This window comes from Typopeltis vanoorti, chromosome 10, assembly GCF_054136105.1.
Source record: "Typopeltis vanoorti isolate ZY-2024b chromosome 10, IOZ_Tvanoo_1.0, whole genome shotgun sequence".
Lineage (NCBI taxonomy): Eukaryota > Metazoa > Arthropoda > Arachnida > Uropygi > Thelyphonidae > Typopeltis > Typopeltis vanoorti.
In genome coordinates, this window is record NC_143558.1 from 4,354,038 (window position 1) to 4,372,720 (window position 18,683).

An 18,683-nucleotide genomic window follows, 5' to 3' on the forward strand; every position below is an offset into this window, starting at 1 on the left:
GGACAGATTGTGAATATGTGGATTACAGACTCTGGTTAACGGAGAAAGAGGGATGATATGGTAGAAGTCTATAACCTTCTGAATGTATGTTATAGGATATCATCTGATGAAAATTTTGTTAAGTTTGTTCATAGTCAAGAAAGGGGTGTAGATTTTACTCTCACCGAGCAGTGAGTGGAATAGTTTACATTTAAGGGTAGTAAGAGTGCATCTAGTGTGAATGAAAATTAAAGGAAGGTATGACACCTGGTCTGGGTGATTTATAGTCTCTCTTGATGAGTCCTTTACTCCCAGTAACAGTGGCTCTCATATACAGCTACAGACGTTATTCAGCTATCATATGCTTAACATCCATATTTTGGTGGACTTAAAAGTGCATAATTGTAGATAGGGAGGTTAGCAATATTGTTATAGAGAATAAATGGAACAATAATCTCAGAAACAAAAGAAAAAAAATTGTTTCAGCTAAGGAAAGACTGAACAGTTTAAACAATCCCTGCAATCGACAGAGTTCTTGCTTTTAATTCATCAGTTTCTTTCTTTTTTTTTTTTGATACTGTTCAAAGGAGGGAATGTCTTGTAAGAAATTCAGTCCAAAGTGTTTGTTTGAGGTAAGACAGTTTTTCTGATTAAAAAAAAAAATTAAACAGTGCACTTTTCTTCTACTTAAGAAAAAAAGAAATTGTTGAAAGTTAGCTGAACTGATAACTGATATTAAATTCTAATAGCCTTAGTCTTTTTTAAGAACTAAGGCTATTAGAATTAAATTAAAGTAACTGTTATTTGAATTGTCATCAAAATTTGTTTGCATGTTTGCATGTTCAGAAAACATGAAAAGTTTAACAAAATTCTGAAGATAAACGTAAGTTGTGTATTTATAAGAGAATAATCACTATGTATTTTTCAGTTAAATTTTATTAAATAAATGTATATCTTTTGGAATATTAATTAAGTACTGTTTTGCAATTGGGGTGTTTAAGGGTTAAAGCTGTATAACTGAGAGGAGACCTCCACATAGCCTTTAAAGGAAGGCAGAGAACCAACCGGGGCTTCTGACCTAATGTCCAATCCTCATCTTCTCGTGGTGCACCCTGTTGGGTATCTACCTGAATATTGAACGAACGTGGATGGGCTGACAATTTGGAATTTAGTCGACCAAATTGTATTCTTATTGGCTTAAACCAATATACAAAATGATGGTACAACATGACAAAATTTCATGACAGCTGGGGCGTCGCCCGGTTCCACAAGGCCCCCGTTGTTTTCGAAAGGGAACCAGGGCGAACAGCGAAAAGTAGTCAGATACTGGAACTTTTTGAAATAGCAGATCGACATGATAGGGGTGACTGAAACAAAAAACACAAAAACTGGTGAGATCTTTCTGAGAAATAAATACAAAATGTTATATTCAAGCAATAACAATCAAGAAAAAAGAAGGAGTAGCCATAGTATTCAACACAAAATACAAGGCTAATCTTCTTGAATGGTAGGCCATATCGAGTGATGTGGGCAAATATCAGAATGGGGAATTGTACAATGAGACTTATTTGTGCCTATGGTCCCACAGAAGGTTCTACTAAGGTAGAAGTGGAAGAATTTTTTGATGCTTTAGAAAAAGCAACTGACACAATGAAAAGGGAAAAGTTGCTCATGGTTGGGGATCTAAATAGCAGAGTAGGAAATGATTGTCAGACATACAAAAATATTTTGGGAAAATTTGGAGTAAAGAGCAAAGCTAATAATAATGGCAAATATCTGTTGGATTTCTGTTCAAGACATGGATTGGTTATTACTAACACCATGTTCCAACATAAAAAAATGTGCACAAATTCACATGGAGAGAAGAAGCAAGGAATAAGAAAAGTCTCATTGACTATGTCAATTGTTGATAGTGATGTTTTCTCCCTGGTGCAGGACATCAGAGCGTACAGAGGATACGAAATAGGAAGTGATCATTATTTAGTCTTCAGCAGGATAAAACTGAATTTCATATTGAAAAGAATAACATGTAAGAAAGTTTTAAAGCAAATAAAAGTTGAGCAACTCTCAGATTTGAACTGTAGACTAAAATACACAAAGCTTATTGAATAAAAAATGAAAGAGTTTGAGAACAGGAACCAAACCTTGGAGATTCAGTGGCAAGCCTTGAAGAAAATCCTGATTGATTCAGCCAGAGCCATGTGGTGAGGTTGTCTGCATGGATAGAAAAATCAGAACTCCATGGTGGACACAGGAAGTTAAAGAGACAGTGAAGGAAAAGAAGGAAGCATATCAAAAGTTCCTAGCAAATAAGTCAGCTTGTGCTCTTAGAGAATACAGAGACAAATGTAAGAAAGCTAAACACTATGTAAAACTAACTAAAAAAAAAATCATCGGAAGACTTTGGTAAAGAATATAGAAAATAAATATTAAGAAGGTAGCAAGATATTCTGGAGGTTGTTGAAGAAGCTCAGAAATGGAGGAAAGCGTGCTGCAAAAAGAAATAGAGATGATAAAGGTGACATGAAAACTAGAGAAAAAGATACCCTTAATGTATGGAGTAATTACTTCAAAAAACTGCTAAATAAAACAATCAGTGACAGCACAGTGGTAAAAAACACTGACCAGGCATGCAATCAGGAATACATATCCATACTTGAAGTGGAAAAAGCCACCAAAAGCTTGAAATGTTAAAACTCAGCTGGAGTAGATGATATTTGACCAGAAATGCTCAAGTATGTAGGTATAAGTCTTATAGTGGTTACACTGTATAGTTCAGAAGGCCTGGACAGAGGGACGAATTCCAGATGATTGGAGTAGAGGCTCTCATAGAACTCATATATAAAAAAGTGAAATAAAACTGAATGTGAGATTACAGAGTTATTTCTCTACTGAGCGTTCCTGGTAACATCTATGCAAGTATACTTGAGAAATGGTTGAGAAGGATTGTGGAAGAGAAGCTTGGTGAAGAACAAGCTGGATTCAGGCCAAATAGATTCTGGCAGGATCAGATTTTCATTTTACAACAAATAATTGAGAAATCATAGAAATATAACTATTTAAATTTTGTATATATGGAAAAGGCATATGACAAGCTGATAAGAGAGAAGCTATTCAAAACGCTAGAATTGTATGGTCCCATTCTCACCATACAATGTATGGTGTGAATGGGACATTACATCAAGCAATACATAGTCTTTATTTGAGTTGTAAGTCAGCAGTTAGAATTGAAGTATAGGAAGATGGTTTAATATTAAATCTGCTGTCAGACAAGGCTGTACGTTATTGCCTTTCTTATTCATTATCTATATGGATCACATTATGAAGGAAAGTGCCATTAAACCTGATATCAAAATTGGAGATGTTAATACCAGCTCTTTACTTTATGCAGATGATGTTATACTTTAAATATATCCAGTAGAAGTCTGCAATATTCCCTGACTAAATTGAATAACTGTTGTGATAAATTTGATATGAAAATCAGCAATAACAATACAAAGGCTATGAAAATAGGAAGAAGCGTTGAAAATATCTCAACTGCATTGTGAATGGATAGCCTATAGAACAAGTAAAACATTTCAGCTACTTAGGCACGATTTTTAGTGAAGATGGTAAATTAAATATGCAATTAGACAACAGAATCAATAGAGCTGGTATGGTAGGAAGTCAACTGAATAAATTTATATGGAGTAAGAGAGAAATTTGTCAAAACACTAAATTAGCTATATACAAGACAGTGTTCAAACCAATTTATGTTATGGATCTGAGAGCTGGATTAGAAATAAAACACTTGACCAAAGACCAGACACCGCAGATATGAGAGTTCTGAGAAAGGATTAAGGGTGTGAGCAGATGGAATCAATGGCAATATCATGTTAAAAATTAGGATATTAGGAAAGAACTTGAGATTGTTAACATCCAAGAATGTGTTAGCAAAGCTAATCTCAGGTGGTATGGTCACTTAAACAGAATGGAAGAGGAAAGATTGGCAAAACAAGTGTTCTCTGCCAGGTTGGCAGAAAAAGACCCAGAGGAAGACCAAGATATAGGTGGATCGATACAGTAAAAAGTGCCTTAGAAGATGGAAATATAAGATCTGATAATGTTGGATCTTGACAGGTAACAGATTGGTTTGGAGGAAAGTTGTAGACAAGAAGTTAGTAACGATGTAAGTTTCATGTAGTACTATCGCATCCTGTACACCCTTTGAGGGTACATGTCAGGAATTCGATGATAACAAACAGCTGTGAAATCATGGGAATATAACAAAGATCTCTAAGTTTTGTAGATGGAAAAGGCATATGACAAATACTCCAAGAGAAAAGCTGTTCAAAACACCAAACTATATGTAAATGGAACATTAACAAGCTACAATATATATAAAAGTTGTAAGTCTACAGACTTGAAGAAAAAGTGTAATATGGTTTGATGTAAAATCAGGTGTGAGAAAAGGATGCACACTATCTACACTGTTATTCATCTGTATGGATAACATTGTGAAGAACAGTGGCATTAAACATGATATCAAAATTGGAGTTGTCAATCTCAGATGTTTACTTTATGCAGATGTTATTCTCCTAAATAAAAACAGTACAAGACTGCATGATTCCTTAAACAGTAGAAAGTTTTTCCCTTGGTTACTAAGTAAATTAAACTTCACAAGAAATGATATTCTGGATTAATCCTTTATCCAAGCAGAAGCAAACAGTTTGAGTATAAGGTATCTTCATGACTGGGCTACTATATAGAATGTGTTGATTTCACATTTATGGTGGTTTACAATTGTTTTCTTACACTTGTATAAAGGATAAACAAGAATATCATTTCTTGTCAAGTATAATTCAATTTTTAACCAAGTGAAAATCCTTCCTACTACTATCTCTTATCCAGAGTATTTTAAGAGTAAAATGATACACCTGATATGACCTCTGTACTAATTCAACTTTCCTGCATCTGGCTCCCACTGAAGAGATCTCAATAAAGGTCAAAACCAGGCTAAGTAGTGATCCTTCCCATAATGGACAGCAATATGCATACCCGAAAAGAAGTGTGATTTACATTATGGGATACTAAGGCAATTATTGTGAAGTGAACAGAATCTACATACATATAACCTATTCATGAAGATACTTCAAGCATAAATCAAGCCAGCCTGATTGGCTGAGTGGTTAGATAAACCGCTCTCCAGCCAAAAGGCTGCGTGTTCGAATTCCGCCGTGGGCATGGATGTTTGTGATCGTCTGTGGAAATGCTAGTAGTGGTGGGCGATAGATGGCGTTGGTGTAGTTGATTGAGAGAGAGAGGTGCCTTCCCTTGATGAGTCTTTGGACTCCCTGGAGGTGTAATGTAATCATAATAATAAATTTTGCTTACACTTGGACAAAGGGTTAAACAAGAATATAATTTCTTGTCAAATATAATTTATCTTAATAAATTGAATAACTGCTGTAAAAAATATGGCATGAAAATCAACAATAAAGAAACTAAAACTATGAAAATATGCAGGAATATAGAAAACTTCAATGGCATTCTGAATGGAGAATATATAGAACAAGTAGCACATTTTGGCTATTTGAAGTCACAATCTTCAGTGAAGATGACAAATTAAATATAAAAAAAAACGATAGAATTAGCAAAGCTGGTATGGTGAGAAGTCAACTGAGCAACTTTAGATGGAGAAAGAAAAAATTAGTTAGAATAATAAATTAGCAATATGCAAGTTAGTGTTCAAGCCAGTTTTAACTTATGGATCTGATAGCTGAGCTAGAAATAAAACACTTGACCAAAAGCTGGAGACCACAGATGTGAGATTTCTGAGAAAAATTAGGAGAGTGAACAGACAGCATCAATTGCAGAATCATATTAAAAAGTGCTGAAAAGAATATGAAGGAACTAGAGTACAGAGGAATGCATAAGCAGAGGTAATCTTAGCTGGTATGGTCACTTATATAGAATAAGAGAGAAAAAATTAGCAAAGCTGGTGTTTGAGGCCAAGATGGCAGGAAAAAAGAGCCACAGGAAAGACCAAGATCTATGTGGGATGACTGCAATTAGGAGTGCATTAGAAGACCAAAATATAAAACATGAAAATATTGGAATTCTTGTCAGATAACAGATTAATTTGGAGGAAAATTGCCATAATATAAATTTTTATGTGAAACCATCATAGTACTCTACATTCTTGAGGATATATATCAATAATTTGATGATGTTATACTGGAACAAGAAAGCCATGGCACAATATTTATAAATGTTCTAGAGTAATTTAAGAAAATGGGGAGAGATACTTACAATTTTTCTTCCCTTGGATATGGAAGTCCGTGTTGAAATGTTCAGCTTACCAAAGAGATGATCATCATCTTTACTGTCTATCATTTCCACATCTTGGTCTTGTTCTTGCAACCTTTCAGCTACAAACTGGATAGCATGCATCCATTCTTCCCTTCAAATAAACCAGTTTCCAATTTAGATAATCTTCTAACAATGCAAAGTTGTATAAAGTACAGATTTTAATGAGCAATACAGTAACAGTCAAGCAGCTGTATCTTGAAGTGTATGTATGTGCATGACTGATGCATAGTTATAGTAGCTAACATATGCATTATGTTTTGATTTAAGCATGTTTTTTTTTTTTAATTATTTATTTAAACATACCCCTTATGTCTTAACTTGTCTGAAAATAGTGTGGGAATGGTTTTCTCAAGGAGTTTTTTTTTTTTTTTAGTAGTGTATTTATCTAGTATTTATCATGTCTTTGAGTTGATGTTTGTTTTATAATGCATAGAATGGGGTCTTCAGTGATTCTTTTACTGAATCAGAAATAATGTCTAGGATTTTATAATGGTAATCTGCTTTGTTTATTACTACAATAACATCTTTTATAGGCTTTACTGATAATAATCTCAGGGCTATTTTTTAATTTCTTATAGCACATAATGGGATATTTGTATAGCAATTATTTTACTATTTTTTTTTTATGTTGGCCATACACATGAAAGGTCACAAGACCTATAATACTACAGTGCTGCCAATGGGCAAGTGATTAAGGAGAAAATGTAGCCTGTTGATATATTTCTTAAAGCATGGGAAGATGTACTCAGTGGGAAAAACAGTACGGAGGAGATTGTTCCAAAGAATACAGGTGGATGGAATGAAGAAAGATGATATGAAGTTAGTTCGTTTTGGAAATGGACAACATATGGGTGTTGGCCAGTTGCTGCTCCAATTCTCACATGGTTAGAAAAAAGCGGAGGAATGGTAGTAGCTAATTCATAGGAGCAATGCCCACAAAGGTACCTATACCTTCATGGGCATTGCTCAACTAAGGAAGAAAAGGCACAGTACCAACAAAGAGTGCCAATGAAAAAGTAAACGAAGGGAGTCTGTGAGGGCAGGGTCATCTATTAAGTAGATTACCATCATCATCATCATCAAATTCCTGCCATGTTCCCTCAAGGGGTGTACAGGATATGATAGTACTACATGAAAAATTTACATCATTACTAACTTCCTATCTACAATTTTCTTCCAAATCAGTCTGTTACTTGTCAAGACCAACATTATCAGATCTTATATTTCTATCATCTAAGGCACTTTGTACCATATCAATCCATCTATATCTTGGTCTTCCTCTGGGTTGTTTTGCTGCCAACCTGACATAGAACACTTGTTTTGCTAATCCTTCCTCGCCCATTCTGTTTAAGTGACCATACCACCTAAGATTAGCTCTGCTAACACATTCCTGGATACTGACAATGTCAAGTTCTTTCCTAATATCCTAATTTTTAACATGATATTGCCATTGATGCCATCTGTTCACGACTCTAATCTTTCTCAGGATCCTCACATCTGCGATCTCTAGTCTTTGGTCAAGTGTTTTACTTCTGACCCATCTCTAAGATCCATAAGTTAAAACTGGTTTGAACACTGTCTTGTATACAGCTAATTTAGTGTTCCAACTAATTTCTCTCTTATTCCATATGAATTCATTCAATTGACTTTCTACCATACCAGCTTTGTTGATTCTGTTGTCTATTTCCATATTTAATTTACCATCTTCAGTAAAAATCGTGCCTAAGTAGCTGAAATGCTTTACTTCTTCCACAGGTTCTCCATTCACAACGCTGTTGACATTTTCAACAATTCTGCCTATTTTCATTGTCTTTTTCTTTTTATTGCTGACCTTCATACCATATCTATTACAACAGTTATTCAATTTAGTCAGGGAATCTTGCAGACTTGTAGTGGATTTATTTAGAAGTATAACATTCTCTGCATAAAGGAAAGAGCCAACTTTAACATCTCTAATTTTGATATCATGTTTAATACCACTTTCCTTCATAATGTGATCCATATAGATAATGAACAACAGAGGAGATAATGTACATCCTTGTCTCACACCAGATTTAACATTAAACAATCTTCCTGTACTTCCTTCAATTCTAACTGCTGACTTACAACACAAATAAAGACAAAGTATTGCTTGATAGAATGCCCCATTGACACCATATAACTCTAGCGTATTGAATAGCTTCTCTCTTGGCACCTTGTCATATGCCTTTTCCAGATCTACAAAACTTAAATATAGATCTTTGTTATATTCCCATGCTTTCTCAACTATTTGTCGTAAAGTGAAAATCTGATCTTGACAGCTCACTCTTTTAGAATGAATCCATCTTGTTCTTCACCAAGCTCTTCTTCCACAATTTCTGAAACGTTTCTAAAGTATACTTGCATATATCTTACCAGGAACACTCAGTAATGAAATGCCTCTGTAATTCTCACATTCAATTTTATTTCCCTTTTTATATATGGGGACTATGAGAGCTCTACTCCAATCATCGGGAATTCGTCCCTCCGTCCAGGATTTCTGAACTATGCAGTGCAGCCATTGTAAGACTTTTATACCACCATACTTCAGCATTTCTGGTCGAATATCATCTACTCCTGCTACCTTTCCACATTTCAAGCCTTTGATGGCTTTTTCCACTTTAAGTATGGATATGTATTCCTGATTGTATGCCAGTTGAGTGTTTTTTACCACTGTGCTATCACTGCTTGTTTCATTTAGCAATTTTTTGAAGTAATTACTCCATACTTCAAGGATATCTTTTTCTCCCATTTTCATATCACCTTTATCATCTCTAACTCCTTTTACAGCACTCTTTCCTCCATTTCTAAGCTTCTTCCACAACCTCCAGAATATCTTACCACCTTCTCGATATTTATTTTCTATGTTCTTGACAAAGTCCTCCCATGACGTTTGTTAAGCTAGTTTTACACAGTGTTCAGCTTTCTTACATTTGTCTCTGTATTCTCTAAGAGCACAAGCTGACTTATTTGCCAGGAACTTTTCATATGCTTTCTTCTTTTCCTTCACTGCCTCTTTAACTTCCTTTGTCCACCATGGAGTTCTCATTTGTCTATCCTTGCAGACAACCTCACCACATGCCTCTCTGACTGAATCAATCAGTGTTTTCTTCAAGTTTTACCACTGAATCTCCAATGTTTGGTTCCTGTTCTCAAACCCTTTCATTTTTTCTTCAATAATCTTTGTGTATTTTAGTCTACAGTTCACATCTGAGAGCTGTTCCACTTTTATTTGCTTTAAAACTTTCTTACATGTTATTGTTTTCAATATGAAATTCAATTTTATCCTGCTCAAGACTAAATAGTGATCACTTCCAATTTCAAATCCTCTGTACACTCTGGTGTCCTGCACCAGGGAAAACATCACTATCAACAATAACATAGTCAATGAGACTTTTCTTATTCCTAGCCTCTTCTCTCCATGTGAATTTGTGCACATTTTTATGTTGGAACATGGTGTTAGTAATAACCAGTCCATGTCCTGAGCAGAAATCCAACAGATATTTGCCATTATTATTAGCTTTGCTCTTTTCTCCAAATTTTCCCAAAATATTTTTGTATGTCTCACAATCATTTCCTACTCTGCTATTTAGATCCCCAACAAGGACCAACTTTTCCTTTTTCATTGTGTCAGTTGCTTTTTCTAAAGCATCAAAAAATTCCTCCACTTCTACCTTAGTAGAACCTTCTGTGGGACCATAGGCACAAATAAGTCTCATTGTCCAGTTCCCCATTCTCATATTTGCCCACATTACTCTACTTGAGACTGACTGCCATTCAAGAAGATTAGCCTCGTATTTTGTGGTGAATACCATGGCTACTCCTTCTTTTCCTTGATTGTCATTTCCTGAATATAACATTTTGTATTTATTGCTCAGAAAGATCTCACCAGTTTTTGTCTTTTTCTTTCAGTCACCCCTATTATGTCGATCAGGTACTTATCTAATTCCTCAGCTAGCTCCATTTCTTTGGCATTCAGGCTTCTTATGTTGATAGTACCGATCTTTAACTCTGGTGATTTTGAGTTGGAATGTGTTTTCAGATTTGTTCCAGTAGCTGACTTTTTGCTGTTTGCCCTGGTTCCCTGGCGAAAACAATGGGGGGGGGGGCTTGTTTAACCGGGCAACGCCCTAACCTGATGAAATTTTGTTATGTTGTACCATCATTTTGGATTTTTGTTCAGGTCGATAAGAATACAATTTGTTTGGCTAAATCCCAAATTGCCAGTCCATCCTTATTCATTCGGTATCCAGGTAGATACCCAACAGGATGCACCACGAGAAGGTGAGGATTGGACATTAGGTCAGAAGCCCTGGTCGGTTCTCCGCATTCCTTCAAAGGCTATGTGGAGGTCTCCTCTCAGTAATACAGCTTTGACCCTTAAGTGGATTACCTCTTCTGAATATCATCAAAAATTCTTAGAGAGGTTTTGGGTGCTCCATCCCAAAATATGAAACAGTATTCCCAAGTTGGACAGATCTCAGATTCATAGTGTTAGGAGTTGAGAGAAAGAGAAGTAATGTTTAGAATGAAAAAGAACACCAAGCTTTTAAGAAACTAAGGAGGCTATGTGAGTAATATGTTTGTGTGAAGATAAACTGGATGTGACAGTCAACAGAATTTTGCTTCTGACTAATAATGCAGGCTTGAGTTTTTTGGCATTGAAATTTACTAAGTTGTCTTCACTCCATTTCAGGATGTTGAGGTCAGTGTTCGAGTCACTCGTTATGGAATATATTGAGGCATCTAACATTAGGGTACTGCAAGGTTTATCAACTGATGAAGAGGAATGAAAAGTACTTTCACCTGCAAAGCTGTGATTGGATTTGAAGTCAGAGAAAGGAGGTCATTGATGTAAAGGAGAAAGAGCATGGGTAAGAGCACAGAACCCTGAGGCACTCCAGCACTGATGGGAAAATCTGATAAGAGGAAACCACCACCATGACACACAACGAACAACCAGCGAGGAAGCTCGTAACCCAATATTGTTTATTTTTTAAAAAAACATGTCTTTCTTTGGATCATTTTCTAGTTGACTTTAGACTTCAGCAATGTATTCTTTTCTAGCGAAACTTTTAGGGGAAATAGTAAACATTTTTTTATTTAAAAAATATTTCTGAATTTATGTAATGTTCTCACATTCCAAGTTCCAATTTTCGAGAACTCTGTTTCTTGTTTTCAAACGAGGAATATCAGATGCCGACCTTCCTTTTGGATTTAAGTTGACATCATCATGAAGTGCATTTGCAGCACTCATTTTACTCATAGTTTTGTATAAGAGGCTGATGCCTTCACATCACTTGCCTTTGTTGAGGTCAAATCAGTGGGAACCAGACCCAGAAGTGATACTAAGGTTGAAGTAATGCAGAAGTCATTAATTTATAGTATAACCAAGTGAAAAATTTTTCAACATCTATCTCTAATCCAGAGATATTTTAGTAATAAGGTGTGACATCTTTTGGCTACTTGTATATGGAAATATGAATTCTGCATTACTTCAATCTTGGTATCATTTCTGGGTCGTCTTCCCTGTAACTATTTATAGCTTGGGACATTGCAGGGGTTCAAACTTTCAAAGCACAGCTTGTAAGACATTTCCATTTCTCCATGGTCGACTATAGGATAGTATCGTGATGAGGCCGTGATCTCTTCCATGTCTGCAATAACCAGCTAACTTGACTCAAACTGCTAGCCATTGAAATGTATTCAGATTCTTCCGCCTGCCAGTTGTTTCACATTGCCATTGATATATGAATTTCAATGATGAAACAGCTGTCACTGCAGTATTAACATCTTCAATAACATTCATCATCTATATGGATCATATTATGAAGGAGAGGGGAATTAAACATGATATCAAAATTGGAGATAGCAATTTCAGCTCTTTACTGTTTGCTGATGACATTATTCTACTAAATAAATCCAGGTACAAGTCAGCAGGATTCCATTACTAAATTGAATAACTGCTGTTATAAATTTGGTGTGAAATCAGCAATAAAAAGACAGACTATAAAAATTGGCAAAAACACAGAAAATATTGACTACATTCTGAACAAGTAAAACATTTCAGCTATTTAGGTACAATTTTTAGTGAACATGGCAAATTAAATATGGAAACAGATAACAGAATTAGCAAACCTTGTATAGTATAAATTAAAGATGCCAAGAAATTATATTCTCGGTTTCATCCTTTATCCAAGTGTAAGCGAACAAAATTTGACAATGAGGTCACTTCACAAATGAGTTACTTGTATAAGAGGCTGATGCCTTCACATCACTTGCCTTTGTTGAGGTCAAATCAGTGGGAACCAGACCCAGAAGTGATACTAAGGTTGAAGTAATGCAGAAGTCATTAATTTATAGTATAACCAAGTGAAAAATTTTTCAACATCTATCTCTAATCCAGAGATATTTTAGTAATAAGGTGCGACATCTTTTGGCTACTTGTATATGGAAATATGAATTCTGCATTACTTCAATCTTGGTATCATTTCTGGGTCTGGCTCCCACTGATGACATTTATTAATGCTTGTCATTAGGTTTGCTTACTTCCTGTGGAGTAGAGAGGTTCCATTTGGTGGTAGGCATTGCCTGTCATTGGGTGGAATGACCACTGAGTTTTCTATCCTGGAGTGACTCAGGTCAGGAGTAATGAGTTTAGTAGTGATCCTTTAATAGAGTTACTCAGTGATATTTAGAGCGATCTTGTAGATCACTCAGAAATTTTGGTGAAGTATCCCTGCACTTAAACATACCTCAATAAAAGTTGAAATTGGTCTGGATAGTGGTCTTTCCCATAATGCATAGCATTATACATGTCCATAAGGATATGTGCATTGCAGTCTGGGATATTAAAGCATTTGATGTGAAGTCATCAGCCTCTATATACAAGTAACCCAGTTGTGAAGTGATTTCAAGTGCAAACTTTGTTTGCTTACACTAGGATAAAGGATTAAACCAAAATCTTAATTTCTTGGCAACTTTAATTTACAGTATAACTAAGTGGAAAAGACTTTCAACCCTTGTATAGTAGGAAGTCAATGAATAAATTGATATGGATTAAGACAGAAATTATTCAAAACACATTTGATAATGAACTAGTTGTATATGAGGGTGTTCAAACCAATTTTAACTTAAGGATCTGAGTGCCTTGATTACAAATAAAATACTTGACAAAGACTGGAGACCACAGATATGAGAAAATTCTGAAAAAGATTAGGAGAGTGAACAGATAGCATCAATGGCAATATCATATTTAAAACGAGGATATTAAGAAAGAATTTGACATTTTTAGCATTCAGGAATACATTTGCAGGGCTAATCTGAGGTGGTACAATCACTTAATAAACAGAATGGGAAAGAAAAGAATAAAGTTGTTCTTTGCCAGGCTGGCAGGAAAAAGACCCAAAATAAGACGAAGATTTGATGGATTGATACAATAAAAAGTGCCTTAGAAGAGAAATATAAAATATGATAATATTAGAGTCTTGACAGATAGATTAATTTGGAGGAAAATTACCAATAGGAAGTTCATAGTAATAATGTAGCTTTTTCATGTAGCACTATCATAACACCCCATCCACCTCCTGAGGGTACAAGTCAGGAATTTGATAATGAAGAAGAAAAGTTGGTGAATTACAGATACCAAATTTCATAATGTGATCACCAATGACCAGGAAAATATATGAAGAAAAAGTTGCAGAAACAGCTTCTATATGACCTGGTGAGAAATGGGTCATTAATCACTTAACTGATCATGTTTGTACAGCAAAGTATTTTTTGGAAGTTCTTAGGATAGCCTTCAATGTGAGGACAGTATTCATTGGTTGGATAGATTGACTCATAAGAATTAACAGCATTTCAGAGGTAATGTATTAAAAGAAGAAATATAATTTCTTGGATGCTGAGGAGGTAGCATTTGTAACATTTATGCCAAGAAAGACTCAAGATCCCAGAGAAAATATTTTTTTTTTTTTTTTTTTGATTCAGACATATGGATTGAGTTCCACTTGTTTTAGAACCAACAAGTTTATTACAATCCCAGTGAAGAATGGTTCAGATAATAGAAATTAAGACTGCTTAAAGTTTACTTGTCAAACAGAGATAACTGGGAGACTTCCATGTACTCTGTAAGGATGTTGAGAAATGACCACGTCTTCTAATACAATGCCCAATCCTCACCTCATATACTGCACCCCATTATTCACCTGGATACTTAAACAAGAATAAGCTAGCAATTTCAGACAACTACTCCGTACCAACTTAAAATTTGAAATGCCAATGATGAAACATAATGAAATGTCATGAGACTCACCACTGTTCAGTTTAACAAGGCTTCCTACTGTTTCTCTTAGGAAAACACTGAAAACTCTGCTACTGGAAGAAACTCAATCTCAATCTTGACATAAGAAGTACTGATGGGAAAGAAGTGGAACCAGTAAAAGAAGAATCAGTATAATTGTGTATAATTGGCATCAGGTGAAGAGAAGTAAAACTAGTCCAATAATGCTAAATAGTGACTATAAGATATTATATTTGGACAACAGTAATCAGAGAAAGAAAAGAGTAGTCTTCAACACTGAACATGAAGGTAAATGTTTTAAAATGGCAGCTACTTTCATATGAAGTGATGTAGGTAAAGATTAAAATTGAAAATTGGGCAAATTAAACTTATTTGTGCTTATATTCCCACAAAAATTCTACTAAGTAGCATGAAGTCTCATGTAAGAACTTTGTGAAGCATTAGTGCAAAGTTATCACTGAGAGTGAGGAAAGTGAAAGCTGCTTTGTTAAGTCTTTTAGAAGGAAGGTTGATGAAGGTTGAAGCATTAGTGCAAAATTATCACTGAGAGTGAGAAAAGTGAAAGCTACTTTGTCAAGTCTTTTAGAAGGAAGGTTGATGAAGGTTGAAGCATTAGTGCAAAATTATCACTGAGAGTGAGAAAAGTGAAAGCTACTTTGTCAAGTCTTTTAGAAGGAAGGTTGATGACCACTTGAATATGCCGAATTTACAGGTGAAAATTAGAAAAGGAGTAGCTATAGTGTTGTCAGTCATGTTTCTTGAAGTGTTTATTCCTTATAATTTAAAAGGTACAAATTGAAAATTCTTGCTCTACAAGAAATAAGATGGATAGGAAGTGACACTGGAAGGATAACACTCGATTCATATACTCAGGATGCAAGGATGGCAAACATCTGCAAGCTGTTACTAGCTGAAATGCAAGTAATGCTCTTCTTGGATATAATAGTATTAATGCAATGCTCCTAAAGCTATATTTAAAACTGGAAATAAAGCTCTGAAAGTGGTTAGTTGATTATGCTCCTACTGAGGATTAGAATAATGAGAGAAAGAGTGCTTCTTTAAGAGTGCTCCAGCTGAAAGATAATTATACTCTTTTTCAGGTTATCTTGGAAGTAGCAGATTAAGCTACATTTCAGGCTTTTCTTACCATTCGTACTATAGGCTTATGCTGCATAAAATAGTTCCTTAAATTTTTTATGGTATCACAACAAGTGATACTTTGTATATAATTATTTTACTACTTCCTTACTTGCCGATGCTAGAATTACATGTTTCATACCATTAAATTGTTACAGGGAATTTATTTTTGGAAAATGCAATTATCTATCACATGGCATCCAACGACTGTTGCCATAGTAACAGTGAACTGATATCCCGCTACCTTTGGAAGCAGTACAGCCTGTAGTATATTTCTTTACTTCCAAGATAACATGAAAAAGAGTATAGATAGTTTTAAGAAAGGTGATATAACAGTTATTATAGGGGATTTGAATAGAACGATTGACAGCAATTCCAATTACTGGGCAGGAGTAATGAATCCATTTGGAATTGGTAATTGCAGTGACAATGGTAACTCCTACAGTTATACAATATAAATGAACTGAGAATAACCAACACCTATTTCAAGCATAAAAATATTTACAATCACAAATACAAGTCTCACTTGATGATATTCATAAGAACAGGACTATTATGTTCAAATTAATAGAAAATTATGAAGTTCTATGCAAAACACTAGGGCATACAGAAGTGCAGAGATACACGATTCAACCACTACCTTGTTAAGGCCACATTGTAATTTAAGCTACAAAAATGTACACCAAGGTCTACCACTGTTCTTTTTAACACTGAATCAATGGACAGTGCTGATATTGCTAGAATTTACCAGAATCAATTGTTTAGGTGTTATGAAAGAGCTAATCTACAATATGATGTAGAAAGTGTGTTGGATGACTTTAATAAGGCTATGAATGAAACTAGTCAGTCTGTTTTAGAGTTAAAGAGAAACAAAAGCATTTTTTTTGAGAAACGATGTTGCTCAAATAGCTCTGCAGTGAGGTGCAAACTGCTGAAAGAAGAAAATGTAGAAAGAGACTGGAGCAGCATTCAAATAATGAGAAGAGATCAAGATATAGAAAAATTAATAAACAAGTAAAGGAAAGTTGGAAATAGATAAAATTCCTGGTTTAACAACATGGCAAAGACTGCAGCTATAGAGAATAATCACAAAGAACTATATGAAGTTATTATTAATAAGATATGTAGGAAAAATGGGGTAACTTCATTAAAAGAACACAAAAAGGCAAGATACCATCATCACAAGGTGAGCTGAGTATTTTGATGATCTTTTAAACAATATTCAGTCTTGTGATCCAATTATCCTTAGTGAACAGACCAGTTACACTTCCCAATTTGATATCAGTCCCATTACAGCATCTGAGGTTAGGCTGGTCCCAAGCAAATTAAAACTTCATGAATCACCAGGATATAATGAGATTACTGCAGAAATGTTAAAAGGAAGTAGAAAGGGTGTAATGACTTGGCTAACAGGAATTTCACTAAAAGTATAATTGTGGCCCTTTTAAATAAAGGAGATATAATAGTGTGTGAGAATTATAGCGGAATCAGCTACTGTCTATTCCAAGTAAGGTTCTCTGCATTATCGTAGTCAATGAGATAAAGGAATTGGTTGACAAGCAAGGGATGAGCAAGTAGATTCAGAAAGGGAAAAAAGATGCATCAACCAAATATTTTCATTGAGTTAGATCCTAGAGAAATGTTGAGAATTTCAGAAACCTATGATCACAGGCATTGTTGACTTCAAGAAGGTTTTTGGCTCAATTGATAGGTAAAATTTATGAAAGACTGAGAACTTTATGGAAGACATGGCAAATCTGTTAGCATTATGACTGCTTCGTATGACTACAGTCATGCTTGTGTTTAAAACTAATCAAGCATATAGTGAATGGTTCAAAATAACAGGAATGATATAGTATAATAGGAGTGAGTCCTATCACCTGCAACAAATGCACGGCTACTTTTCTATTTAGTCGTGTAATTGATTTTGTGATGAGCAAAGTGGTCTTATTTTTTGTGATGAACAAAAGATGGGATTAAAGTGGTCTAAAAATCTTAGAATATCTGATCTAGATTATGCTGGTGATTGAAATCATTCACAAATAATATGGAAGAAATGAAATCCTTTATAGCTGCAACTGATCATGCTGAGAGTCAACTAGGTTTGATTATCAATACTGAGAAAACAAAGGTAACGAAAACAGGTGATAAAGCTGAGTCTTCTGTCTTTCTTAAAGGATATGCTATAGAGCAAGTCTCTCACTATAGTTATCTTGGTAGTTATGTAACTGATATTGGTGAAGTGAAAAATGAAGTGGGTAAAAGATTAGGAATGAAGAGAGACTAAAAGAATGTAAACTGCAAAGCCTCATGAATAGGAGGAGGAGGGAGATATCATTAAGACATGTAAGTTGGTCAGGAGGGGCTGTTATCAGGTTGACATCGAAATGTTTCATAGAATGGGAGAGGGGTGAGAAGGTTGAACAAGAGGCCATTTCTGGAAAGAAGGTTCTTTGCATGGAGAGCAGTTGGTGAGCGGAATGCATTGCCTGAGCATGTCGTAAATGTAGACACATCAAATTAGTTTAAGTTGGATGAGCTTTGTGTCACAATAAGCCAATGTGATAAAGCCATAATAAGTTTCTGGCATGATGAGTCAGATGATAATAATATTTAGGAATGGCTTCAGGGGACAAAAAATTATGGTAAGTTTGGAAAGACAACAGAATATCAATAAAAATAAAACTTAAAATCAACAAGTTCGGTTCTCTCTGTTTTGTAATATGGAGTCAAGACATGGAGATTGTGCAAGAGTGATAATCGGAAACTTGAAGCTTTTTGATCAATGGAGTGTAAGGAGTTCATGAATAATGTTAGATAAGTCAGAAGAGTGGTCAGTCATATCTCAGCACTATTTATGTAAGGAAAGGCTACACTGGTTTGGCCATTTCAGAAT

At 35.0% G+C, this 18,683-nt stretch overlaps 1 protein-coding gene across 3 annotated transcripts in view; it reads right to left on the reverse strand.

Annotated features, from left to right (window-relative positions):
- Nucleotides 1-18,683, reverse strand: part of Akt (AKT serine/threonine protein kinase) — a 236,926-nt gene that overhangs the window by 136,548 nt on the left and 81,695 nt on the right. For all 3 annotated transcript variants that reach the window (XM_090399753.1, XM_090399751.1, XM_090399754.1), the window contains exon 6: nt 6,271-6,421. In XM_090399753.1, the coding sequence (XP_090255879.1) occupies nt 6,271-6,421 (151 nt within the window). The remainder of the gene's footprint in view (nt 1-6,270; nt 6,422-18,683) is intronic.